Below are 27,544 nucleotides of genomic sequence, written 5' to 3'. Positions count from 1 at the left end.
CAAACCTACAGTCCCTACCTTGTACGTAACCTGGGGACTGCCTGTATACCATTAAAATTTTGTATAACCAATAGCCTTTAGCTAATTAATTTATTGTGTGTTACTTTATTTTAAAAGGACCCCTTTATAAAAATGAAGTGAAAATTTGAAAGTGGTACAAGTAAGAGACAGCGAAAGCAACAGTATGAAATAGCATTTTAAGAGTTTAAAGGCAATAACATCATTTCTCGCAGAAAAAATGCCTCACACTTCCAGTTCTGATGAGGAAATCTCTGTACTCACAAACAACATTTCAATGCCACTGCCTCAGAATGAGGAGGTCATTACTCAAAATACAGAAATGCCGACTTTAGCAATAAATGCAGAATCTACACACAATTTAGAGACTGTGCAGGCCGCAAATGAGGACCTCGGAGATGCTGTGAAGCAAGAGTAAGAACTTATGACTAGCACAAGACACAGTGTAACAACAGTGGCGTCAGAACCTGACACGGAACTTCTTGATAAGAACCATGTTGCTCAAATGCAGTTGTTTCTCAAAGTTAGTTGTTTTCTGATTCCTAGTAATATACCTACAGATACTGAAAAACCATGCTTTTCCCACTCGTCTGCAGACAAAAACTCTTCTAAATGCAGAGATCTACACAAGAGGCTGGCTCTGCTGGAGCACGGAAAAGCAAGCTCTGTACTGTGTACCCGGTTTCATTTTTAACGGTAACACTTCAAATACATCAATACTGTCTGATCCATCCAGCTGGAACATCAGTAGAGGTTGGAGGAAGTTGCAAGACCGAATACCTGCACATGAAACTTCAGTATCACATAGATAACTATGTTACATGGAAATCAGTTAGTAGAGCAGCGCTAGCTGACAGTTCAATGGAAAATTTACTCCCGAGGGAAATAAACACAGAAACTGATAACTGAGTTTTCCACCAAACACAGCTTAACATCTCAATCTGATGCAGAAAGGCACTATTGAATCAATTTTTTTTTTGTTATTATTGACGCCATCAAATCTGGTCTTACACTTCGTTTTGAGTCACTGCAACAAATTTGTACTCTTTCTGGATTCCTTTGGGAGTTCAGAGAACTAAGTGATTAAGAACTATATTCAGTGGCTGAACAGTTTCAACAAAGGTACTACCAGAGTTGTTGACTCGAGTCCCACGACTTGAACTCGAGTCCGACTTAAGTCGCCTAGGTGACTCGACTTGAGACTCGAAACAGGTTCATTGTGATTTGAGACTCAACTTGAGGCTTGCTAATTTTGTTAAATCGACTTGGTGAAAAAATTGTCCGAAAATGCCAATATTAATGGCTTGTACAAAAGTGACTTAACATTTTTTAAATTAAGACTTGAGATTCGACTTGGGAGTTTACTCAAAAGTGACTTTAGGGACTCGAGACTTGACTTGAGACTTAAACTGTAGTGACTTGAGACTTGACTTGGACTTGACAATGAATACTACAATGAAATTTCAAGAGATCGCCGTGATGAGATTGCCTTCCTGAAAAGTATACATTCCACCAACTTTAAATCAGACTGCAAGCCAAAAGAACTGCTTCAAGAAATATTGAATTTCCTAATATCACAACTGCATTATGTATTTTTGTCAGTCTCCCTGCATCAGTGGCTTCAGGTGAATGTACATTCAACGTGTTAAAACAAGTAAAGAACTATCATCATTCTGCAATGGGACAAGAGCGTTTGAATGGGCACACAGTGCTTAATGTTAACAGCGATGTTGCACATAAATTAGATTTTTCTTCAATTATAAATGAGTTTGCACACAACAAAGCCAGAAAAGCATTCCTAAAATGGAGAATTTTACCTGCAGTGGAAACTCACAATTAAAGTTAAATTTTTAACATACATGCTATTTGTATAATGACTTAATTGTTAATAAATAAATATCTCAAGTGTTCATTTTCATATTTTCTTTTGGTTTTAGTATAGTTTAGATATGATGGGGGCCTGGGGCCTCTAAACACCAAGTGGCCCAGCCCTCTGTCATTCTCTGAGAGAATCGGCATGTCTGTTAAAGTTTGCAAGTGTGGTGTTCTGTCTGGGTCAAGTGTAGGCTTAACATTTAGCAAACGGCAAGGACAAGTACTATCTGTCCATTACAATGAAAAAGTAGAGCATGAAGGTGGTGTGATGTAGGGCATAGCTCAATAAAGGCAGAGTTAAGGGTGTGAGTTTTCTTTTAACCTTAACTCAGCAGTAGTTTTCCAGTGTTTGAGTTATGCTGAACTCAACATTCTGAAGGGCACAAGCTGTAACCAGGCAACCTTAACTCTGCATTAAAACAATTTTTTGCTATTTAATTTCCTAGAAAAAGATAAATGTTTATTGGTGAGAGCTACCAGTAATTTAGTTAACTGTCAAGTATCAGAGGGGTAGCCTTGTTAGTCTGAATCTGCAAAAGCGAAAAGGAGTCCTGTGGCACCTTATAGACTAACTGAAGTGGAGGAGCATAAGCTTTCGTGGGCAAAGACCCACTTCGTCAGATGCATGTAGTGGAAATTTCCAGAGGCAGGTATTTCCTGCCTCTGGAAATTTCCACTACATGCATCTGACGAAGTGGGTCTTTGCCCACGAAAGCTTATGCTCCTCCACTTCAGTTAGTCTATAAGGTGCCACAGGACTCCTCATCGCTTTTTTAGTTAACTGTAGTTCTCATCTAGGTTTGCCATTGAGATATGCTCCAGTAGGTAGGAAATAACAAAAAGACCTAGCTTTTATATACAGCCTCTCCCCGACTTACAAACCATTTACGGACCAAACAATTGGTCCGTAACTCGGTTTGTTCGTATGTCCGAACCCCATAGAGTTACACGCAACCGTGCTGTTCGTAAGCGTGGATCGCGTTTGTAACTCAGGGTCCACCATTTACAACAGCTTCGGTCGTAAATGCGAATGGTTGGAAGTCGACTGTTCGCAACTCGGGGACCAGCTGTAGTTCTTTCCTTTAGCACAGCTCAATGAACTTTTCAACATTACCCTCATATTACAGATAAAAAAAAATGATGCAGAGAGCTCAAACGACTTACCTAAGTCACTCATTGAGACCAAAATATTTTTTCCAGACTCTTATAATTTAAAAAAATATATATATTTTTTAGGAGCTGTATCTCTGTACCCGTTAGCCCCAAGAAGTGGAGATGGCCCCACGTCTGGATAACTAACAGAACCTGTGACTCCTAGCAGGAATACTTCCCCCACATACACACAAACACGAGTAGGGGGCCCCCTTGAACTGCTCACGGCCCTAAGTAATTGCTTACACTACAGATATATGTATAATGCTGCAGCTGCACTGCTACAGCATGTCTGGTAAAGGCAGTCTGCACTGACGGGAGAAAGCTCTCTAAGCAGCATAATTTATGCCACTTGCGGCAGTGGATTTTATGTCAATGTAAAATATGTCACTTATAGGGTGGAATATTCACACCTTTGAGGAATATAAATTATGCCAACATAAGCTGTAGAGTAGACATAAACCGAGTCTTACACATAGCACTACTGACCCCCGAGACACTCCAAACTTCAAGGCAATCCAAATAATTGACAGATTTCAGAATACTTACTCGAGCTTTAAACAGAAAGTTGGTCCTAACTTTAATTGTAGAAGGGCCAGATCCTCAGCGGGTATAATCTAGCCCAGTTCTTCAATGGAGCTATAACAGTTTACACCACTGAGGAGTCCATTCAAAATTTCATAGGCCAGTAAGGTCTATATTAATATAGTTAACTACAGTGCATTCAACTATCAAGTGTCACTGTGGCAAATTTAAAAACTTGGTTCAGGTCCCTTAAATGAAAAACATGTCAGCATTTGGATTTCATGAATAAAGCATTTAGTATAAATTAGTATTAATAAAAAATTATCAGATCCATGTGTGATGCATGGTAAATGAATTTTCCGAAAAGGGAGCAATGAGATGTCCTAAGTTAATAGGAGTAGCTGCAGTTCATTTTAGAAAAACTCTGTTTTCCATGTGTGATATGCACTGACTTTTGTCATGCAGATTTTCTACATGTAATCACCCTTTAGCAATATATTGTACTAGAAGATTTACCTGGCGTTTCTAGGGTATTAACTAAAATAAATTTTATTTTTTCCTTAATTTAAATCCTTGATCTGAGGTGGGGCTGAGGATGAGAAGTTGCAGCAACTTGGGGCCAAATGAGAAGCATTTCTCCATGGCCATTGCAAATGCAGCGGGCACAACCAGGGGAGAAGTGCATGTCCCACAACTGGGGGACAAACAGAAACACACACAGACAAACTCTCTCACATATATAATAGACAGCTATCCCTTTCTCCACCTCTGCCCCGTGCTGGCCCAATGGGGTTATAGCTGCCTCAGTCCCCATCTCTGGCCCCTTGCTGTCTTCCTGTGGGCATTATACAGTATAACTGTCCCTTTCTGTTTTATGAGAAAGAATCATATTCCAAGCACATCCTATTGTCCCAGCACAACCAAACCCTGAACCCTCATTCTTCTGTAGACTAAATAAACCCAAATCTTTCAGCCTCTCCTCATCAGTGATGTACTCCAGTCCCCTAATCATTTTTGTATCCTGTGACGGCGCGTTGGGGGTTCCCCGTCTCCTGCACCCCGAAATGGCACAAACAGACTCCACCAGCCAGTGGAATTGAGGGTGGTTTATTGCTCCTCCAGCACAGCGCAGCACAGATGTAATCTGGTACAGGAACTGGGGCTAAGAGGCCTCAGTGCCCCCCCCTTGAGATAGGGGAGTCCCAGCCCCCTCCCCAGCTCCTTATTCCCTGCCTTCCAGCCAGGAACTAACTAACCCTCAACCAGCCCTGCCCCCCAGCCAGGGCAGCATTCCACCTTCCTTTGTTCCTCTCCATGGGGGGTGTCTGGCCACTGGTTCAACAAGTTTGGCATTACCTTGGCCTAGTGAGGCTTTCCCTGCTGGGTCTTGCTCCAGACAGCAGGGGTCACCACAGCCCAGCAAGTACCCCCACTACGTCACATATCCCTCCACTGGAATTTCTCCAATGTGTCCACATCCTTTCTTTAATGGGGGGAGGGCAGACTTGGACACAATCAATCAACTTCAATGGGACTATGCTGATGCAAGGTTACATGCATATATGTGCTTTTCTAGGTTGGATTCATAGAAACCAAACAGAACTTACTGAAATTATTAATTGAGGATCTAAAAAAACTCCAATAAACACTCTCACCTTTGTTGAACTGCTGGAATCGATGGATCCTTCAAACCTATTTTATTCATCTTATCATGTAGGTCTTGAATATTTTTTAAGAGCTCATTATTTCTTGTGGAAAAAGTCTCCTGTGACTCATTTTCTTGGATGAGCTCCTTCTTACTTAGACGGGCAAAAGCCTTGTTTGCCTTTCCAGATAAGGCCACAATGAGTTCTTCACAGCAAGTCTTTCCCCCACATTCACCATTTTCCAAATAGATATCAACCATCTGCAAGTGCTCATCCAAACGTTTAGCCTCTTCTTTCATTAAAGAAACTTCTTGCTGTATAGCTTCTTTTGATGCACTTCCTTGCACCACTGGCTTGTCAGAAATTGAAGAGTCTGTTGCATGCTCAATAGAAAATGTAACTCTTTGCAATGAAGCCAAAAAAGCTTCCAGTTCTTTGAGGGCTGTTTTCCGGATCCGCATTTTATGATTCATTTCTTCAAGCTGTTTTTTATATGTAAGGATAATCTCATGTGCTGCTTGCAAATCTATTGGGTTAAATTCATCTCCTGATGAGCTGTCTGGGTTTTCCAGCTGTTTACACAATTCAATCTGATTGATTATACAGCTCTGGACTTTCTGAAATTGAGAGAACCACAGCAAGGTTAGCAAAGAAAAAGAGAAATTGCATCTCCTATTCCAAGCAAAGCATATGGCTAGAAAAAAAAATGAGACTGACCCCACATAAAACTGACAGTAACAGCATGAAAAAAATGTCTTTAGGATATTGCAGTTTGAGGCTTTTCTTTAGTTATACCTTAAATCAGACTTCTTGGTTCTTCAGTGACCCAAGGATCTCTTGATGCTAACTGGCAGATGATGCAGGTGTACAAGAATCCCGTGAACGTGACATCTACATACTAGAATGTCATGTAAGGTTTCAGCCAATGGGAGCTGCAATCATTGTACTGGAGGAAGCAGGGGCAGCAGCAAAGCCTCTCCCTCCCCCAGCACGTGGTGCAGAAAAGCATACAGAGCAACCAGCCGCTTCCGAGTGGCGTAGGACTGCAGCCAACAGGGAGCCTGCCCGAGGGTTCCACCAGGCTGCTGGCCGAGAGCCACGTAGGTAAACTCCTCCTGGGCAGAGCCTGCCTCTGGCGCCTCACTCTCTCCCACATCCCAACTCCCTGCCCCAAGTCACGCCCCTCTCCCCCTTCAGTGCCAGGCCACCATTTAAACCCTCTGTACACACACCCCTGTCTACCCCAGGTCACAACTCCTCCCAGATCTTGCACCTCCCTGCTACATCTCTTCCCCAGGTCAGAATCCTCTCCTACACCTATGCCCCCTCCCGGACCCTGCACCCCAACCAATCCCCTGCCCTAGGTTACAACCTCCTCCTTCACCCAAACTTCCTCGAAGACCCCACATTCCAATCCCCTATCCCAAGCTCCCTTTTGCACCTAACCTCTATCCTAGAGCCTGCATACACCCCATAGAAAAGTGGGGTGGCCTTTGATCACCAACCAAAGCTTGGAGTGGCCCCTCATCAAAAACTATTGCCCACTTCTGGCTAAGAAAGTGCCAGAAGCTCAGTGCCAGAGAAGCAGTATCTAAATTTTGCCCAGTCTTAGCACATGGGATCCCAGGTACAGCAGTCTGGTAACTGTCCAAAAGGGTGAGCATCTGAGGGTTGTAATAATTTTCTACAATCTGATTTACACCCCAAGTAGGTTGCCTGTCCCAGTCTTTGGGAAGCTGAGTTTGGATATTAAGACCCACAGAAAATGCAGTAAGTCATGCTTGCAGCAGGTGGCGCTTCCTTAGTTCAGAAAGCCTGATACTAAACAGCTCGACTGGGATCAATGTTATTTTGGATAAGAAAGACAGTTATGAGCAAGAACTATTTGTGAATCCACTGTGAATGGACACCATTGGCGTACACTTGAGTACCAGGGGTGTATAGCAGCATTATTCAGAAAAAGAGGGCAACACCCTGATCAAAGTCAGAAGGATCAAAACTTTCTGATCACTGAAAGCTTTTTTCAAATCCCTGAGCGAAACGTCCCACGCTGTTATCCAGCTCTTCCATGTACAAATGCCTATTTTTGCATCGTTTCACCTTGCACTCACATTTGAAAACTGACATGTAGGGTATGTGTTCTTTCTTACCTTCAGTTCTCTATAAACAAAATCAGTATTTGTCAGAGTAAACTGCTGAATGTCTATTTTGTGGAGTTGTCCATCTGAGTTGCATAGAAGAATGAATTCCTTTTCTATTGGCAAAACTACTTCCAAAGCAGTCTTTAAAGATTTCATTCTACAAGAAAGATAAATAAACATGAAGAGGAGAAGGCAGCAGGAAAAGATGCTGCACGTATTTCAGGGAACCCCAGAACCTGCTCTCTAGTCAAAATATATAATGATTTTGGGTCGCAGACATCAACAATTTTTTTCAACTGGGTCACAAGAAAAAAAGTTGAAAGCCACTGCACTATACAATATATTTTTTTATTGTATGATAACATACTCTTTCCCAAAACCCACAAAATAATAGCATATGATGTTATTTTATACCTGGCATTTAGAATAATCTGAAGTTCACTCCACTCTCTGTTAAGTCTGTTTCGTGTTTCAGAAATACTAGGCTTCCTTGTGTTATCCATAAGATTTTCTAACTTAGATGTAATAATTTCAATCTGTGTCCAACAAGAATTAGCTTTCCTCTCTATGACCTAAAAGAAGATAGGCACATATAAGTAATTCAAAAGGCAACATACTGTGCAAACAGGCTGGTCAATTGTGAAAATTACCTTCAGAGATGTTATTATACAGAGAGCTGGAAGCAAAACATATTATTAAATTGCCTACCACTTCCCATTATAAGACCCTGTTGCCAGCTGCTGATCACTTTGTCAAGCTTAACTCATTCAGTCTGGAATTTTCCATGCCAGGTGTCTGCCTCAGGCTTTTTTGTTCTTTAAATTTCAGCAAAAATACCCTGCCCAGCAATTTTTCAGAACAACATTAGAGAAAAACACATTGTTTTACACGTGTTTACAAAAATTCACACACTCATTTCACTGGGAAGCTCCAGTGTCTCCAGGCTTTGTAGCAAGGATTAGAAATTTTGCAGGAGGGTCAGATGTGGCCTGTAAAAAAAATCATCCACATTTGGCCAATTTATATTCTTTTGAATGACCTTGGGTTGCACATACTCAGTAGAAACTTGTTAGAATCCAGCACCAAAATTTTCTGAAGATGCCAGGGTGCCACTTTGTAGAACTGAAATAAAAGAAACATTCCTCTGTTCTTAGGGCATGTCTAAACTGCAGGGCAAAAGTTGAATTAAGAAACACAACTTTAGCTATGTCAAATGTGTTGCTGAAGTTGAAATTGTTTAATTCAGCTTTTGGCACTGTCTACACAGCAGGAAGTCAAAAGAAGAATACTCTTCCTTCAACTTCCATCACTCCTTGTGAAATGAGCGTTACAGAAGTCAGAGTAAGAAGTCTGCCATCTTGAAATAATGGCTTGCTATGTAGACACAGACATTGTTATTTTGAAGTAACGTCAGTTATTTCGAAATAACGCCGCAGTGTAGGTGTGCCCTTAGTGGCCCCATTTTGGGGCCCAAGCGCTACAGAAGAAAAATAATATAGAAGGAGGTTGACTTTGCAACATTGCACTTTTTTAACATAGCTTTTTTTGTGTAGTAAATATAGAGCATGACAAAATTATATTTTTGCAAACACTTCAGATCTTGTCAAACTACAATAGCACTGGAGTAATTTTGCTCATAAGGGTCCAAACTCACCTCCCATGTTCCCTGTAAACTGAGTGCTTGTGTGGCCACCCAGAAGAGATTCAAATGCCACCCAGCTGATTAGCAGAGTGCTCACAGCTAGGTTTTCTGTTTCTATTGGTGGTGCACATAAACACATGCCTTGGTGCACATAAAAAAATATTTTGCACATGGATGGAAACAATTAGAGGGGACATTGATCTACTCCTAGCTAACTGCCACAACTCCACTGCTATGTAGGGCCTCAATCTTGCAGAGTTGAGCTATGTCTGCCAAATGCCCGCGACTCGCTGAAGCCAATCACCGTTGGGAATGTGCATTCTCCTCTCAGACGTATGCTCAGTACCTTGGAAGATGGTACTTCAAACTAGAGTAATATAACTCTCCCTTCCTAAACATATCCTACAAATTGTACACAAGCAATATGTTCATCAAAATTATCAGTATTTACCTGTAGATCTAGCAGCTTATTCTGAAGGCATGAGGTGTCTCTTATTTCATCAGTGAAAGCAGAATCCACTTTATCTCTGGCTTTTTGTAAATGAAGTTCCAGATTACTCCTCTGTGTATCAAAGCTAGGAAAAGATGCAGTAGTTCATTAGACAATATCAATTTGCCTTTAACAGGCAATAGGAAGGGGTAAATAACTGGGGGTCACAACTTACTGAATAATTGCTTTCATTGCCATTTCTTTAACAGCAATTAAAGTAAGTTCAGCAACTTGCTCATGTATTTGTTTTTTACCTACAGGAATAAGCCTTTGTGTTTAAAATGGAATAATTTCACCTAGCTACCTGATTTGTGTATGCCAGTTCCTGAACTCCAGCTCAAACCTATTTTTTATGTGCAAAAACAATGAATTTCTGGAAATCTGGCTTCAACATATTCAGGCAAATACACACATCCAAAATCAAAGTTTCCTCTGATTAAGGAAGAAAGAATAGCAGAAAAATCATGAGGTCTACTAGTTTCTTTGTTATATAGATCTAACTTATTTTTCCTGTATCTAAACATTACTGTGATGGGCTCCACAGCAAGATAGATAAACAAAATAAAGAAGACGAAATATAAATAGAGAACAGAATTCACTATAGCAAAAGTAGTCCAGATATATGAAATTTCCAATTTCTGTGTAACTTGTTAGTATAGTATTCTCTCCCAATGTTCATATTTTGTCACTTAAAAATTACCTTTCTAATAAATTCTTTAAGGGCAAATCACTGTCTCTCTCAAACTTCTTTGCACAGCTTTCACCATTCCGTTGTTTCAGGTCTGATTCAAAAATAACATCTGAAACTGGACCTGATGCCTAATAAAAGTAAATAAATCAATTATGAAAATCAGTGTATTACCTTATATCTATGTATTCAACAAAATCAGAAGACATACATACATGGTAGAAAGAAACAAGCAATCACTTCCTCATGCCAAACACACCCAGTTTCCAAGAGAAGAGGTTCCATATATGAACATAAGATTCACTAAAACTAGATTATTAAGTACAATTATAAAATTATGAAACACACCTCTTTGCAAGGACTATACACACATTTTTGGATGTCTTGCTAATGAATACTATTATGCCTATGTACAGGGCTCGCCAAACCGCGGCGAGCCCCACTCGCCAGCCGCGCTGTCCACTGACCTGCGCGTGCACAGATCATTCTGCGTGTGCACAGATCGCCGGAACCCGGTTCTTACAGGTTACAATCTACTCGCCACGGTCGAGTAGATTGTATAATTTGTCGAGCTCTGCCTATGTACATCTCTAGTCACATAAATTGTCATCCTCTTGTACCACACTCTAAAATAAAACCTTTTCCTCTGTGGCATTCAACTACCAGTCAACAGTAGTATCCCCCATCTTAGCAATTGCTTAATAAAGTTATACTCTTTTTATTTTAGTATTTCCATAGAAGGAAACCCCTCCACACCCTTCATCATTTTTAATCTCTGTTATCCCCTGCAATTTGTTAATCTCTTATGGCTACGGAATGGCCCAAAATTCAATGTAGTATTTCTAGGTATGTTTCCTTCAATGCTAAAAGCTGACATTCACCCCATCAAGAAAGATGTCCAAGAACTTCAGTCCTATATTGAGGATTTATGTGGCCCATAGGTTGTCCCTTTGCATACGAATGACTTCTACTAAGGGTGAGGAAGTAAATTGTAAGTTCTCTGGGACAGAGACAGTCTATCCAATAAGAATTTGTACACTGTAAGCATAACAGGGTCCTGAGCTTTGACTGGCATGCTTGAGTCCAATGTGATACAGTTACAATAACTGCTCTCCATTTCCTTGTGATCCACTCTAGATGAACCTATGTTTGCTAATGGTATGTCATCTGTCTCGGGATGGTTTAATCCGAACAAATCTTGCATCCTGGCAGGGGGTCAGACTAGATGACCATTATGGTCCTTCTTAACCCTATGAGTCTATGATCTGAATTACATACCTCCTGAGTTGAAAGTATATCAACTGATTGGGATGAAATGTGCTTTTCTCCATTGTCAGGAGCATATAAAGAGCCCCTAAGGTTTAAAAGAAATTTCAGTTTAACAACAAAACAACTAGTGAATACAAAGAAAGAACACTGCCATATGTTTCAAAAGACAAAAAAACAAACACTGAAACTCTGCCAGAGATTAGTCTAACATGACATTGACTAATTTTATCAAAATATTTTAAAAGAACTAAGTACACAAGAAGAATATGCTCCAAGTTACAATCCTGTGGTAGCAGGAAGATGATCTAGATTTCTTCGTTTTATGGAGCTATGATAAATTGTGCTGCAAAATACTCACCCTTGTTCAGAGGCCTGACCATCTCCAACATGGGACAGCAGAGTTCTGTAAGCATCAGCAGCACATTTCTGAAGCTGTTCTTGCTTTTGTTCACACTCTGCAATGAGTTTCTTTGTTTCTGGGTGAGTTTCTTTAGCAGTCAGTTTTTTGCACATCGCTTTAAGAACTTGTAAGCTGTTGTTCAATTCCCCCAGGCAGCCTTCAGGAGAGAAAAAAGCCTATGTGAAGGAACAAACATGTTAAAATTAGGGCAATGTGATTATTTTCAGAGTCTATTTGACACTGCTCTATTTAGCGTTCGTTTGTCAAGTACAGGCAGTCCCCGGGTTACATACAAGACAGGGACTATAGGTTTGTTCTTAAGTTGAATTTGTATGTAAGTCGGAACTGGCTCCAGATTCAGCTGCTGCTGAAACTGATCAGCTGCTGACTACAGGAAGCCCTAGGCAGGAGTTGCTCTGCCCCCGGCTTCCTGGAATCAGCCGCTGATCAGTTTCAACAGCGGCTGAATCTGGACTCCTGGGACAGAACAGCTGGGGCACTGCCGGGTAGGTCCCTGCAGGACCAACCCGGCAGCACCCCAGCTGCTCTACCCCAGGCGTCCCGCAACAAAAGCCTGGTCTGCTGGGGGGGGGCGCACTAGCTGCGCCCCCTCTCCCCCCCCAGCAGACCAGGGAGACCCGAGCAAAGCCGCGGAGGTGCAGAGGTCCCGCCGCCTCTGCGGCTTTGCTCCTGTCTCCCTGCTGTGCTGGGGGAGTCCCCCCCAGCACAGCAGGGAGACCCGAGCAAAGCCGCACAGGTGGCGGGACCCCGCTGCCCGTGCGGCTTTGCTCCTTTGTCCCGGAGCAAAGCCGCAGAGGCGGGGGACCCCGCTGCCTGTCCGGCTTTGCTCTAGGGCAAAGGAGCAAAGGGTCCCGCCACCTGTGCGGCTTTGCTCGGGTCTCCCTGCTGTGCTGAGGAGTCCCCCCCAGCACACCAGGGAGACCCGGAGCAGCTTTTCTCGCCCCGGAGGACATGGTGGCGGGACCGCTGCGCTCTGGGCGGTCCTGCCGCCCGCGAGCTCCGGGGCGAGAAAAGCCCCGTTTGTAAGTGTGGATCCGACATAAGTCGGATCCGCGTAAGTCAGGGACTGCCTGTAAATGCACTTTCAACTGAGGCTCTCATACCACTTCGAAAACATAAATTAACTCTCACAAAACCTCTCTGATGCAGGCAAGTGTTAGCTCCATTTTACACCTGAACAAAAGCATGAAGAGGTTAAAAGACCAGGTATTTAAAAGGTACACGTTGTACCCCCCTGGTCCAGCACTCTCAGGACACGGCCAGCACCAGAGCAGGGAATTTGCTGGAAGGGGAGGGAAAGTCAATGATTGGGAGGTCAATGCCAGCCCCTTTGCTGGGTTCCGCTCCGGCAGCAGCAGAGAAGCCAGCACTGACCAAGAGGGAATGGGGGGGGGGCAGCGTTTAGGGGAAGAGGAAGCAGCAGGGAGGCTGCAGAGCCATGCAGCCAGAGGCCAGGAGTGCAGCCTTTCTGCTGCCAGACTGCATTCTCAGCCCCACCATCAGCCAAGGGGCTGCACTCCTGTAGCCCATGGCTGCATGGATCTGCAACTACCCTGCCACTTCTCCTGATCATCCCCATCCCTCTCCTCTCCTCCCTTCCTGAGCTTGAGCTATTTGCAGTGCTGCAGAAACTCTGGGAGGGCAGGGGAGGAGTTGCTGTGTACAGGGCCCCCGGCTTTTCCCCATGAGTGCTCCAGCCTGGGAGCATCCAAGAGGCTGCCGGTCCACAGATACTGCTAGACAAGGGAAGTCCAGACTATAGTGGTCCAACCAGTATTTAGTCACTTAACTCCTACTGAAATTAACAGAAGTGAGGTGCCTAAATATTTTTTTAAAAAATCTGGGCCTGAATTGCTTACCTGATCATATTCTAATCCAGAGGTTGGCAACAAAATGGCAGCAGTTCACCAGGGTTAGCCCTTGGTCAGCTGCTGCCGCTATATTTACCTGCGATGGCCCATACCTGCTGCGGTGCCGCTCCCATTGGCCAGGAATAGCGATCTGCAGCCAATGGGAACTGTAATCCTCTGTACCTGCAGAGGTGCAGGTAAATACAGAGGTGTGGGGGGTCCACCAGGGGCTAACCCTGGCCCTGTTCTAAACACAGCCAAGAACAGAAACCAGGAATCCTGACTCACAGTCCCAGCTCTAACCAACAGACTAATTTTTCCTCACTTAGTAACCTTGTAATTTGATTTGCTCTGTCTTACATGGGTCTTTTCTTCTTTATTCCAATTTTAGCGACCTTAAGGCCCAAGTCTGCTCACACTGAAGCGAGCAGCAAATCTCCCACTTACTTCAGTGATGGCAGGACTGAGATATTTCTCTAGAATATTTTCCATCACTCTGTAAGAAGCAACTACAATGAAATAAATGATACTCTACTCTCTTGGCCAACAGGAAGAGAACAGAATTTATCTGGGATACATGCTTATTCCTCTTTATACCTTCATATACAGATTTTCATTTGTTGTTTTTCCTCAGATTAAAAACACCTTGGGGAAATCCTGACTCTGTTAAGATCAGTGGTAAAACTCATTGACATTACTGGGGCCAGGATTTTACACCTACGTTTTGAGGAATACAGTGGTGGCCAGGTGTGTCCAAGGTGAAAAGAAAATTAAAGAAGAGATAACTCAAAAAAAGTCATGAGTAAAAGTATGAAAAGTAAACCAAAGTTTCATAGAATCATAGAATAATAAAACTGGAAGTGACCTCAAGAGGACATCAAGTCCAGTTCCCTGCCCTCATGGCAGTGTGTGAAATTACACACTGTGTGAAATTTACCTCTGAGCAGAGAATTAGCACAGGTCTATGAACCATTTAAATACCTCTTAAAATTGCGTGATGAATTTGTATACAGCCCAAATCAGGTACAACCATTATAATTATAGATAAAGTCAAGCTCTACATCCTTAGCCATGCAACTACTACCTTGAATGGGAGCTACAGTGCATTTCAAGTTTGTTTTTTCAATTATTACACATTTTGAGTAAAAATTAAAAATAAAACCACTGTATAAAAGTGATTATAAAATAAGGTAACTATAACTAAAAAAAAGTTAGCATCCTACTGTCAAGGAGGTGGATGTTTAATGACGGAAAAGTCTAAAGTTAGAAAGAATATTAGATGAAACAATGCAGAAGGATACACAATACAGTCACAAGCAGAGAAGTTGAGGATAGCATTTTTGTAGAGTACCTCATGTTCTTTTATAAGTCCCTTGGTTTTACCGATACTGAGAAGTTTCTTCTCTTTACTTAGTTGTTTATTGAGTTTTGAAAAAGATGCATTAAATTTCCCTATTTCCATTTCCATTATGAACTGAATACACGATATGATTTCACGATGAACTGCCTGCAAAGTACAGAAAGCGCGGTCTCAGTGCAATGGTCATAAAGTGACAGTGGGCTATAAAGCAAGTAAAAACCTCTATTTTTGTAACAAAAATAGGTTTTTCAAGAGACCATGTCTGCTAAGAAAAAGCAACTCATTCTCTTCTGTGTATTTTCTCACCTCCCATCTTTCACGAACATCTCTGCATCTTGCCTCCACAGCTACCTTTTCATGAGCTGGTGAAATATTTTTCAATTGTTCAGCTGCTTTCAAAAAGTTTTCAAGGATTCTCGTGTCTAAAATGCTAAAAGCTTCCTGGAAAAAACACAACAGAACAGATCTTCACTCATGTACATCATCAATGTCATTATCATATCAAACCTGCGCAATGAGGAATGACAAGGTGTTTATTATTGGGCTATAATGGCAAAAGGCCAGATTTGTCCCAGACATTTGCATGGATACATAGAGAAGGCCACAACACAAATTGCACTCCTACATTTTCTGTGACTGAAAAAATGCCAAGAACAGTCCCTATGCTTAGGAAAGTGCAGCTACGGCTCCTGCAATACCTCTTGTGGGTAACATTACATACCAAGGGGGAGTAGACAATGTGGATCAGTGGCTCTGCTCCTCCCTATGCTCAGACAATGAGGCACACCTGCACGCTCCCCATGTGCAATAGGAAGCATGGGAGGAGACTGTGTCTCCTGGAGGCAGAATCCCTATAAGCCAGGGGTCGGCAACCTTTTCAAACCAAAGAGCCAAACTACATCAAAATTCAGAACAAGTGGTCAATAAAGAGCCGTATAAGAATGCCCATTGGCATGCCTGAAAATGACAATGCTTAATAACAGCATAAATGAAACATTGTACTCACAGATTTTACGTAATGGGACTTCTACTGCTGCATCTTTATGCACATTTCTTTGACATTTACCTCATAACTGGTCAAATCCAACTTCATGGATGCATTCAGGCTGTCTTCTGTCAATCTTATGGCAGGGGGCTGGGATGTGGGGGTGTAGGAGTCTGGGTTGGAGTGTATAAGGGGCTCAGGGCAGGGGACTTTGGGTATATTATGGAGTCAGGGCATAAGGTTGGGTGTGTGGGGGTGCAGGAGTGTTATGGCAGAGATCTGGGGATGCAGGAGTCTGGGGTTGTGGGGCTATGATAGACTCAGGGCAGGGGGTTTAGGTGTATGATGGGCTCAGGGTTGGTGTGGGGGGTGGTGCAAGAGTGTTATGACGCTGCAGCCAGATCAGGGCTGGGCCCCAATTAGGGGCTTATTGCCCAGGCTTCATTTTTAAACAAAGCAAAATATTATATCCAACACAAAAGGTTTCAACAATGTCTTTATTTATGGCAGAGGGCCACTGACCCACAGAAAAATCAGTCAGGGACCACACAAGTGAGAAGCAAAAAAACAAACCACCCTCCAAAAACCTTCCAGCCTTTACTGACGTGGCCCCCAACTGAAATACCTCATTCTTCTGGTGCACCAGAGCCATGGAAGTGGGGGAAGAGGCAAAAATGACTGAGGAGAGATTTACTCTTCTGGGGTTTCAGGGTTAGTGGATTTTGGGGGCCTCCTTATGCATTGGGGTGGGGCCAAAAATGAGGGGTTAAGTGTGTGGAACAAGGCTGCCAGCAAATAGGATAGGAATGGGGTTGTAGGATCTGGGTGGAAAGTGGGGTGTAGGAGAAGGTGACGGTGTGAGGTAGGATGTAGGAGCAGGCTGGGAGTAGGGTGTCTGGCCAGGGGGAGGGAGCAGGGTGTCTTGCTGGGGGGGAGGAGGGCAAGGAGCAAAGGTAGGGGGCAGGAGCAGACAGAGGGCGAGAGTGACCAGGATGACTGGCCAGGGGAGGATGGGTTGAGGGGGTGAAGGTGTGGATCTGGGCATGAGGCGGTGGGGGGGGGGGGCACTTACTTGTTTTCTTGCCGCAGCACAGGCACTGTGTAACACGGCCTCCCACTACTCATTCACCAGAAGGAAGCCTCCAGTGTGTCCCAGAGGGCGAAGGAAAATGGCAGCGGTTCCACTGTTCCCCCCATCCACCCCTGCAGGAAGCCGGCGCTGGCATTCCAGTCTTGTGGGGGGCCGTAAGGCTGTAGCGCCAGCACCGGTTCCCTGCTGCGGGGGGAGCTGGGAGGGCTGAGTTGAAGCTCCAAAAGAGCCATATCTGGCTCCCTAGGGAGTCATATTTGGCTCAAGAGCCACAGGTTGGTGACCCCTGCTATAAGCATACCTAGTGCTGGCTCTGCACTGCCTTCCGGCCCAAGGCTGTCCTAAATAGTGCGCTTTAGCCCAAGGTCAAGATTTTCAAAGGAGAAATGCTTGTGGGTGCCTCAGTTTTTGGGTACCCATGTTAAAGAGGTCTGGTTTTTTCGACGGCAGGTTCTCAGCACTTCAGGAATGAGATGTCTCGAAGGAATGACAAGTAAAGCACCCAAAAATCTAAGGCATTCAGCATTTCTATCTACTTTTGAAAAGCTTCTTCTGGGACACAGGATAAGGTTGTGAAGGGGTAACCAGTCCCCCAGGAACAGCCACCCACCCGCAGCTTGCTGCAGGCAGAGGGCTGCTCCAGCCCAGCGAGCCCTACGGTTAGAGGCTACTCCTGTTGGGCTGGAGCAGCCCCCCACCTGGGATCCTGATTAGTCAGTTATGCAGTTAAACATTAGGTTTTACATCCCTATAAAGGAGGAGACCAAAGGCTTTTAATGAGACAAGAAACACGACTGTGGTTCAGAGCTATACATTCCCGAAAGTCTTACAGTTGCCTGAGGATGGGGATGATGGAAACATACAGTGCACAGAATAACTTATATACACAAGGAGGATGAATTACAGACGCTCTGAGAACTTTCAATTTCCTTTTATATAAGTAAAATCTTTATTACAACACCCCATATTGGTGTCATAATTATAAACAACATAATCTAAGCGAGGTTTTACTTCCCTTCAAGACAACTGTGTCAAAGCTAAGTGCAAAAAGTTACTTGTGCGTCTGATGGCCACTTGATCAGTCAGCTTTCAAACTCTGATAACACACTTATGACTAATGCATAAAAGGGCATTTTTGGAAAAGGAGACACTCCTAGGCTGTGTCCAGACTCCATGCCTCCGTCGACGGAGGCATGTAGATTAGCCAGATCGGAAGAGGGAAATGAAGCCGCGATTAAAATAATCGCGGCTTCATTTAAATTTAAATGGCTGCCCCGATCTGCCGATCAGCTGTTTGTCGGCAGATCGGGAGAGTCTGGACGCGATGCCCCGACAAAGAAGCCTTTCTTCATCGACACAGGTAAGCCTCGTGAAACCAGGTTTACCTGTGTCGATGAAGAAAGGCTTCTTTGTCGGGGCATCGCGTCCAGACTCTCCCGATCTGCCGACAAACAGCTGATCGGCAGATCGGGGCAGCCATTTAAATTTAAATGAAGCCGCGATTATTTTAATCGCGGCTTCATTTCCCTCTTCCGATCTGGCTAATCTACATGCCTCCGTCGACGGAGGCATGGAGTCTGGACACAGCCCTAGGATTAGTGACATGGAGAAACAAATTTTGAGAAATCCTTTCAATGGAAAAACTCCCAACAACCCTATTTCAGAATTAAGATTTTATTATGTGAGGTTACCATCTTGGGGGTTCTTAAAAAAAATAAAAAATACAGGTAATGATAAAGTCCAGGTTTTGAGAAAGAGTTCTTAATATTTCTACAGAAAGCTCAGATATGTTAATAATGATAAAATAAAAAGTTTAAAAAAAGTTGTGAAGACTGCCAAGAAACGTGCTCTTTTCCACATCAGTGTAAGACAGAGGTCCCCAAAGTGTGGGGTGGGGGTGTAAAGGAACATGGGGGGGCAGCCCAGCTCCCAGTCCCATGCCCAGCCCTGCCCCCAGCCTCTGCTCCCAACCACAACTTCACACTCAGCCTCTGCCTCAACCTCTGTCTGCAGATCCATTCCTGCACCCGGCCCCAGGATGGTCCCCAGCTGCAACCCCAGCCTTGGCCCCTTTACTCTTGTCTGCATTTCCCTACCCCCATCCTGAAAAATACAGCCACACTCTGGGCCTAAGGGAAGCCACAGATGGGATAAGGGGGACATGACCATGAAAAGTCTGGGGACCAATGCTGTAAGATAATCTTCTAGTCATAAAATCTTGCTATGAAATAATATTTGCTGATAGGCAAAGGCTTCATATGACTCAGGTAGAAAATAAATATTGGAACCTACCTCATTTTTCAAAATGTGCTGATCCCTGCTCACTTTATGGCTAACGAGTTGTACAGCTTTTAAAATCGATGTTTCAAGCTCCTTCTGAGATTCTTCAAAATTACGCATGACCTCCTTTTCTGACAGTCTCTCTTCCGATTTGGGTGAGACAAGGTCTAGGTTAATCATGGCAGCCTAGAAACAAAAATACAATTTTTAGGGTGTGGGTATCGTTAAAACACTTAAAATACTCCTTCATAACATGGCTCAACATATCATTACTCAGCTTTGGATACTAATTTTGAAATCTCTTCTCCCTCTGCACCTAACAAGAGAAGAGAAGCTCAAATATTTTTAGCAAGAATTATAGTATGTGGACCCTAAAAGTAGTTTTTCTAATCACTGAGTACTACAGATAAGGATATCTGTGTACTGAACATGCTAGTGATAGGGAACAGAGACCTGAAGTCTATCTTTGGCGTCTTTAATTCGTGTCTGTAGCCCAGCTGTCTGACAATCCAGGAGGGACACCTGACTTGAAATATTACGTGTCAAAACTTGCAAGATTTCTTCTGCTGCAGCAACTTGTTCTTGGCACATGGCTCTTCTGGCAGCTAGGATCTGTTTAGATGAAACACAAAAGTCTTCAATATTAAATGCTATTATTTTATTATTATTTATTTCATGTAGCTTTAGGAACTGAACTGAAAGACAAGTAGGCAATATTTGGTCACTCGTGGACCATGCTTTGCAATTAAGGGTTATTATCATGCAGTACAAAGTATCAATAGGGTGAGAGGGGAAAGAGATCTGGCGCCAACCAAAAAGGGAAGCAGAGAAAACAAGCTGTCAAGCTGACTAATTAATTCCACTGTGGTGGGATATTGTCCCCCCCCTTTACCCCACAAGCCCTGATGGGGTTAAGGTGACTAGGTAGGACAATTAACAGAGCAGGCTACCCCTGGAGGAAAAGCCAGGGAGCAGGGATTAATTAAAGGAGGCTCTGTTGGATTGGAACAGGAGAGGCCCATAAAAAGCCCAGGAGTAGGGGCCGCAGGGAAGTACTCTGCAGTCACTCCCTGGGAGAAAGGAGGTGTGTAGAAAGTAACCACAGAGCATGGGGAGAACCAGAAAGACAAAGAAGGCTCAGAGGAAAAGCAGCAAGACAGATCCTGGGTGCTGCAGAGAGAGGCCTATGAACTAGAACCTGACGTAGAGGGTGGGCCTGAGCAATCCCACCCATCATGGGGGAAGTGGGGATTGGACTGCCTGGGATAGCTCATGCTGAAAGATTCTGGATCCCTGGAAGATGAGGACCACAGTGACATGGATGGAGGGCCTAGTCACAAAGAGAAAGCTGCAGCTCCTGGATCGAGGGGGTCCACTGGGTGAGAGAACAATAGGTGGAGAGAGCACCAGAAACGGCTGTAGTGCCTGGAAAGAGCTAATCCCTAAAGTGGCCAGAAAAAGGCACCCCTAGAAGTGAGTGAACCCTGTGACGTCCATATGCATATTTGACTGGTACTTAACTTCTGCGATGGTACTTATTCTCACATGTTACATTTCTTTGCTCAGTCTTCTATTTTAAAGTATTCTTAAAATATGTTTGTATACATACAGCCTCGTTACTAGCCACGTAAAGCATACATTTGAATGACCACTGTCTGATCATGAACATGAGTACACACAACAGTAAGGGTACGTCTAAACTACGCTTTATTTTTGAAAGAGGATATGCAAATTCTGCGGGACTGTGCATATCTTCTTCTGAGCTCACTTTCAAAAGCGGGTCTTTCGAAAGCGAAAGTAGTCTGGACGTGGTTTTATTCTGAGCTCCCTCCGCCCCGCTTTTTTTTTTTTTTTAAACGCATAAACCTCATTTTTTAATAACGAGCTGGTTTTCAAAAGGGAGGGGGTAAAAAAACCCCTGCGTCCAAATTACTTCCACTTTCGAAAAACCTGCTTTCAAAAGTGAGATCGGAAGAAGATATGCAAATTCCAGATGATAAATTTGCATATCCTCTTTTGAAAATAAAGCGTAGTCTAGACATAGCCTAACAGTAACCTGTGAGCAGTCTTATTGAAGTAAATAGGAAATCTCATAGGAGCAAAGTTATTCAAGTGTATATTTGCATGCAGAAGTGAGCCCCTAATGTGCACTTAGCTGTTTAGAAAACATGCTTGGATATTTTGAAATCACAGCTTACACAGCTGTGTTTGGATATTTATCACTATGTGCCTTTGAGTGCTGTTCTGATGTATAAATATTCACCTCATTTTCAAATTATATATTACCAGTCTTCTGACGATAATCTATGCTTTATTAAAATTTCTCCCTATTAAGTGAAGCAAGGACTTGATCTCGTATATTCATGGGGAACAGTTATGTTACAGCCATATTGAAACAAGGGATAGAAATTTAAGAGCACTTCATCTCCCATATTTTTAACAAGCAAATGTCACAATGAGAAAGGAATTTAGTTATATATACACACACACACACACACACACACACACACACACACATTGTGCACACCACACCCTCTTAACATGCTCACCCATCCCAATGCTGTAGAGACTTTACCCAGTGCAGGAATGCAAAATCTAATGCACAATGTAAATGCACAATTTAAAGTAACCCTGAGACTAAAAACAAAGATCGTCGCAGCCACGCTTAGCATTAGAGTGGATGTCTGAGTCCATCTCCCACAAATCCAGATGCACAACAAAGTACACAGCAGACAACTGATTCACAGCCCTGCCAGAGCTCTTCAGGTCCCCTTTCCAGCCAAAAAAGACTGGTGGAATAAAGTGCTTTTTTCCCCAAGGGATGACAGCAGTAAATATATCACCAGCACTCATCACACTCTCACTTGATTAATTTCCAGGGCATTAGTCAGCAGGGAGTGCTATGCAGGGAGTGTCCTGGATTATTGAGGGGAAGGAAGCACCTTAATCACACAACAGACAAAGAATAAGACTGATCTTTTTTAGACTGCGAGTGTAATCTAAGGATGCCAATATTTGGGAAAAAGCCATTACCATGATGGGATGTTCAGGACTCTAACAGGAGCCATCCTGAAAAACTTTAGACAACTTACCTAGCCCCTAACCACCCAGCAACATTATGGCACCTCCTTCTCTTAGTTAACCATGTATGAATACAAAATCCATTCTCATTCCTGTGTCAATTTACACAAGCCACTGAATTCATAACTCAGGTCTGAAAATCTGATGAATGGGTAGATATTTTACATTTTAGACTTGCATTTCTACCTGCAAAGATTCTTCTTTGGAGCTTCCCACACAGCCTTCACGTTGGATCATCTCAAGAAAGCATTCAGTTTCTGTGGCCCAGTTTTCCATCCCTTTGAGAAGCTCTTCAGTTATCTCCACTCTGGGCAGAAGCTCAGTGGTTTGCTCAATTACATCCGCATTCTTTTCTCGAAGCTATGAACATGGAAGATTTAGACTCTTAGCAAAGTTAGCATTGCAACATGCTAAAAATTTACTTCTCCCTCACACCACATTTCCATGATTTTATCAGCCTATGTGCTCCTTTTTGGCTTTTACTCTGCAACCTGAGAACCTTTTCAAGCCAGTTGACAAGGGGACACAGACAGATTACAGGAATCTCCTGTTCACCAAAATAATGATATGTGAGGTCTCAAATGAAAGGTAATGTCATTCCATACATCAATGTCACTGTGAAATATAGGTACAAATACTATGTAAGGAGTTATGTGTATATTAGGAATGTAACAGTGTAGTCGATTAACCAATTAACTGATAAACAAAAGCTTATAGGTTAATGCTATAGAGTACATGCATTACCCTCCCCCACCAGTAAATTTTTTAGCAGGCTGGCCAGCAGCCCAGCTCAGTCCTGGCTTGTGATGGGTGGCCGGGACTTACCCCTGCTGTGGCTCTGCATTTAAAGCATATTAGGAACTAGACAGGCAGGCAGCCTGGCTCACACTGTGTTGGGAGCTCAGACCTGCCCCACCTCCAACAGGGGCTGCTACCAACCCCATGCTGCTGCCTCTGTATCAGAGGCAACAGCACAGGGCAATAGGTAACTGGTCCGCGAGAAGAGCAAACCAGCTCCCACCTGGCACCCGATGCTGCTTCCTCCGATACAGAGGCAGCAGGACAAAGTAGCAGGGGGCTCCTCTGGAGTAGGGCCAGAGCACACTGGCAGCCAGCCCCGCCCCCGGGTACTATAACTACGAATTCATGAGGTTACTCGACTATTCAATTAACCAATATTTAACATCCCTAGTGTATACTCTAAAAATATATTCTTAAAGTTTGTATCATGGTACTAATCACCTGCGAAGGTGAAAAACAGGTTCTGTCAGACAGGATATCCATTTCCTTGTAAACAGAGTATTGTGTTGCTAACAGTGGGGTCCCCTATCACCAGCCTGAACTGAATGCAAATGAAGGACTGTAAGGCATTGTCTACACTTGCAATTGAGCAACAAAAATGTTGACAAAGTGAAAGTCACTCCAGGGAGCTAGACGTATTTTGTCAGCAGAAGTAGTGACAAACAGCATTCTCACAGCTAGGTAAAAGCAGTGTAGTATAGACATATCTCAAAGAAAAAAGCTTTAGAAAGAATCTAGCAGGAGGAGAAATGCAGTAGGGGAAGAGAATCTTATCTTGAGGTGTGGGGAAGCACATGTGCTTCTGGAAAGATGGGTCACAAATCGGGCTTGGTTGAAAAGTCTAGTCAGAACTTTGGTTCAGGTAAGCCTCTTTAGAAAAGAGAGTAACTTCTCAGCTAAGTCTCTAGAAGGCATGTCATGATTTTGTTTTCTATGTAAACATTTGTTTCCAATATTCTTCCTCACTATTGCTTGACTCTCTGTTCTACGATAATAAACTTATTCTAGTAAAAACAAGAATTCTACCTAACTGCTGTGGTGATAAGCTGGGAATGAAACGGAGATATAGTGCCCCAAAAAAACAGGCTCTACATAACAGATAAACAATCCAGATTTAAGTACTGATACAATAGTTAGAATATAAGAGAACTCTTTACCTCTGCCTTCTGAATGTTTCTCTTAGTAGCCTCTGTTGACATATCACCTGTAATATTGAATGTATCTGCCACTGCCTCTGCAGGAGACTGAGAATTTCCATTATTGTCCAGATCTGACTTCTTTTGCTCTTCTTGCATTCTCAGTAATCTCATCTCCTGTGACAATGTTGCATAGCATTTTTACACAACCATTTATTTTTGATCATTTATTGGCAAAACAGCATTGTTGCTAAATGTACTTTTTTAAAGGGCTCATCTAGAAACCTGAAACAAGAGGCCCTTGTATATGCTCACCCATCTACACCATTGCATTCAGTGCTAACAGAATTCTAAAGGCCTTTTACATAAAGGCTGCATCTAGACTACGGGCAGCTTCCGAAATAAGATATACAAATTAGGTGCTAATTTGCATATCTTCTTCCCATCCTTTTTTCTGACTTTTTTTTTTCCCCCAGAAAAAAAAAAAAAGCAGTCTAGACGGAGTTTTTCATGCAAAACCCCCTTTTTTCAAAAGAACCCTGTAAACCTCATTTTTTGAGGAATAAGGGTTCTTTCGAAAAAGGGGGTTCATGTGAAAAACCCCACCCAGACTTTTTTTTCCTAAAAAAAAACAAAAAAAACACCTCTTCTGAGAAAGGGATCCAAAGAAGATATGTAAATTCGCGCCTAACTTTCATATCTTCTTTTGGAAGCCGTGCATAGTCTAGACATGCCCCTGAGGCAGTGAGAGCTATAACTGGGGCTATGTCTAGACTGCTATGTCTAGGCTTCTTTCAGAACAAGCTTTTTTGGAAGAGAATTTCCGAAAAAGCGTCTTCCAAAAGAGAACACCTACACAGCAAAAGCGCATCGAAAAAGTGATCTGCTTTTTCAAAAGATAGCATACACACTGAATGGATGCTCTCTCGCATTTCAGCTGTGATTACTATGGATGGAGTGACCACTAGGGCACCTGTGTTTTTTCCTCTTTCCTCTTCTTTTGAAAGAACTTCCTCTTCCCCATCCACACATGTCTTTTTCCTAAAGAGCTCTTTTGAAAAAAGGTTTCTTCCTTGTAGAAAGAGGTTTACCAATATTGGAAAAGCCCCTCTGTTCTTCCAATTTTTTTTTCTGAAAGAATGCAACAGCAGTGTGGATGTAAGTAAATTTTTTTTGGAAAAACAGCTGTTTTTCCGGAAAAACTCTGCAATGTAGACATACTCTGAGAGCCTCTGTGTGTTGTGTGCCCCACCTGCTCTAAAATGGCTCACACTGAATTGTATGAAAGTTTATTGATCTGTACATTACAAGGGATAATTACACTTTTAAAAACACAGTTGTGCTTTGGAAATCTATAGCAACAAAGTGATCACATGAAAGGAAAATAGAGCTGCAGTTACTTACAAACTTTGTTCTCTTTATAAATTTAGCCCATCTTGCGTTCAGTTTTTTCAGTTCTTTAGAAATATCTGATCTCACTTGCTCATTGCTGACTTCAATTAAAAAGTTTCCAGCTTCATTTAAGGAACCATGCACCGAGTTCCACTTCGCCAGAATCTCAGTGGGGACCTATAGAAATGCGTTGAAAGAATTCAAGACAGCACTATGCGGTTTTATGTATTTCCCAAAATAATAGTATTTTGCACTTCCATCCATAGACTTCAAAGTGCTTTAAAAAGTTGAACAAGTATCTTTATGCTTAATCACAAGGAGACATTGAATCAAATACCTTTTTAGGATGTTCTTTTCTTGTTTCATCCAACCAGGCCTTCAGTAAATGAATGTTCTCTATATAAGTGTCCCAAGACGACAGAATTTTTTGTAGGACCAGGTTTACATTGTAAATATATTCTCTGCACATAGAAATCTTAGCATCTACCATCTTAAACAGTTTATTAATATCTTGAGGATCACCAGCTAGAATATTAAACACATCATAAAATGAAAGTTAGAAATAGACATTGATTCCCATACATTTCTAAATAATATTAAGCATATTTGTCAGCTTCGTGGAAACTGCCAAAATAAAGACATGAATCCTTCTTTCTTTTGGTGGTTATGGGGAATCTCATTCACAGTTTGGAAAAACATAAACCAACTCTACAAAACCAACATTCTGCAGAAAATAAAAGTATCAGGAATTAAAAACATTAATAATGTGTCAGTTAAAAGCACAACTCTTATTAAAGTACTGTGTGATTTGCATGCACTTACCTAAAATATTCATGCTTATGTTTTTGTTTCTCATGTCTTCACATATTTGAAAAGCAGTTTCTAGTTGAGTTGTGAATCCCCTTTCTTCAATAAAACCCTGCCCAAAATTAAAGAGAAATGGGATGGGTAATACGGACTGATACAAAAGTATGTAGAAAATTCATAATAAACCATCTTGTTAGTCTTTAAAGTGCTACATAGTCCTGTATTTTGCTTCAGCTACACCAGACTAACACGGCTACATTTCTATCACTAGAAAATTCAGTTTGTGATAAATTACTTTTTAGAACACTAGGAGATTTACCCAGCTTTGCTCAGTTCTCCAACTCAATTAAGGGTTTTTTTTTTTAATTAAAAGGAAAATGTACATACTCTGGAGAGGGAGGGGGGACTTTGACCCTCCTCCCTCTCCCAACACCACCGTTCATAAAGGATGCCTGAGGAGGCTCGGAACTGGGCCAATCCCAGATGGGGGGGAGGGGGAGAGGAGTTACTCCAGCCAGCTGTTTTCACCAGCCTGGCTGCCTGCTGCTTAGTGCAGCAGCCTGTAGCAAAGCCCCTAGAGACAGGATGGGAGCACACACTGCCTCCTCTTGCAGCTGACTAGACCAACCAACCAGCTCCTCTTTCTTTTAGAGCAATGGAGCACCAGCTTACTTTCACCTCTGGTTGAGTCTTTCAACATTTGCTGAGTTATGTCAGTTTTTAGGACTATCCTTGATTTGGTGATTCTGTCTCCTTTCTGTTTGATTTAATGAGAAGCAATCCCATTCCAGACACATCCCATTTTCCTGGCACAACCAAACCCTTATCTTGCTTTAAGTTATGATAAGAGGAAGCTATATACCTAATTCGGTAGTCCTAGCTCTTACCATTTAGG

General features: G+C 42.6%; 1 protein-coding gene across 7 annotated transcripts in view; it reads right to left on the bottom strand.

The window, feature by feature from the left end:
• SYNE2 (spectrin repeat containing nuclear envelope protein 2) overlaps positions 1-27,544 on the bottom strand; it is a 304,665-nt gene that overhangs the window by 206,502 nt on the left and 70,619 nt on the right. For all 7 annotated transcript variants that reach the window (XM_075926397.2, XM_075926393.2, XM_075926394.2 and 4 more), the window contains 16 exons: positions 26,665-26,761; positions 26,180-26,367; positions 25,855-26,019; positions 24,472-24,627; positions 22,700-22,873; positions 19,886-20,044; positions 19,445-19,618; positions 15,384-15,518; positions 15,069-15,224; positions 11,805-12,022; positions 11,456-11,531; positions 10,190-10,308; positions 9,451-9,574; positions 7,772-7,929; positions 7,367-7,514; positions 5,226-5,833 (listed from right to left, as the gene is read on the bottom strand). In XM_075926397.2, coding sequence (XP_075782512.2) covers positions 5,226-5,833; positions 7,367-7,514; positions 7,772-7,929; positions 9,451-9,574; positions 10,190-10,308; positions 11,456-11,531; positions 11,805-12,022; positions 15,069-15,224; positions 15,384-15,518; positions 19,445-19,618; positions 19,886-20,044; positions 22,700-22,873; positions 24,472-24,627; positions 25,855-26,019; positions 26,180-26,367; positions 26,665-26,761 — 2,855 coding nt within the window. The remainder of the gene's footprint in view (positions 1-5,225; positions 5,834-7,366; positions 7,515-7,771; positions 7,930-9,450; positions 9,575-10,189; positions 10,309-11,455; positions 11,532-11,804; positions 12,023-15,068; positions 15,225-15,383; positions 15,519-19,444; positions 19,619-19,885; positions 20,045-22,699; positions 22,874-24,471; positions 24,628-25,854; positions 26,020-26,179; positions 26,368-26,664; positions 26,762-27,544) is intronic.

This window comes from Pelodiscus sinensis, chromosome 5 (genome assembly GCF_052426305.1).
Source record: "Pelodiscus sinensis isolate ZL-2025 chromosome 5, ASM5242630v1, whole genome shotgun sequence".
Lineage (NCBI taxonomy): Eukaryota > Metazoa > Chordata > Testudines > Trionychidae > Pelodiscus > Pelodiscus sinensis.
Note: the sequence above shows the minus strand (reverse complement) of the source record. Positions and strands in the feature narration are given on the sequence as shown.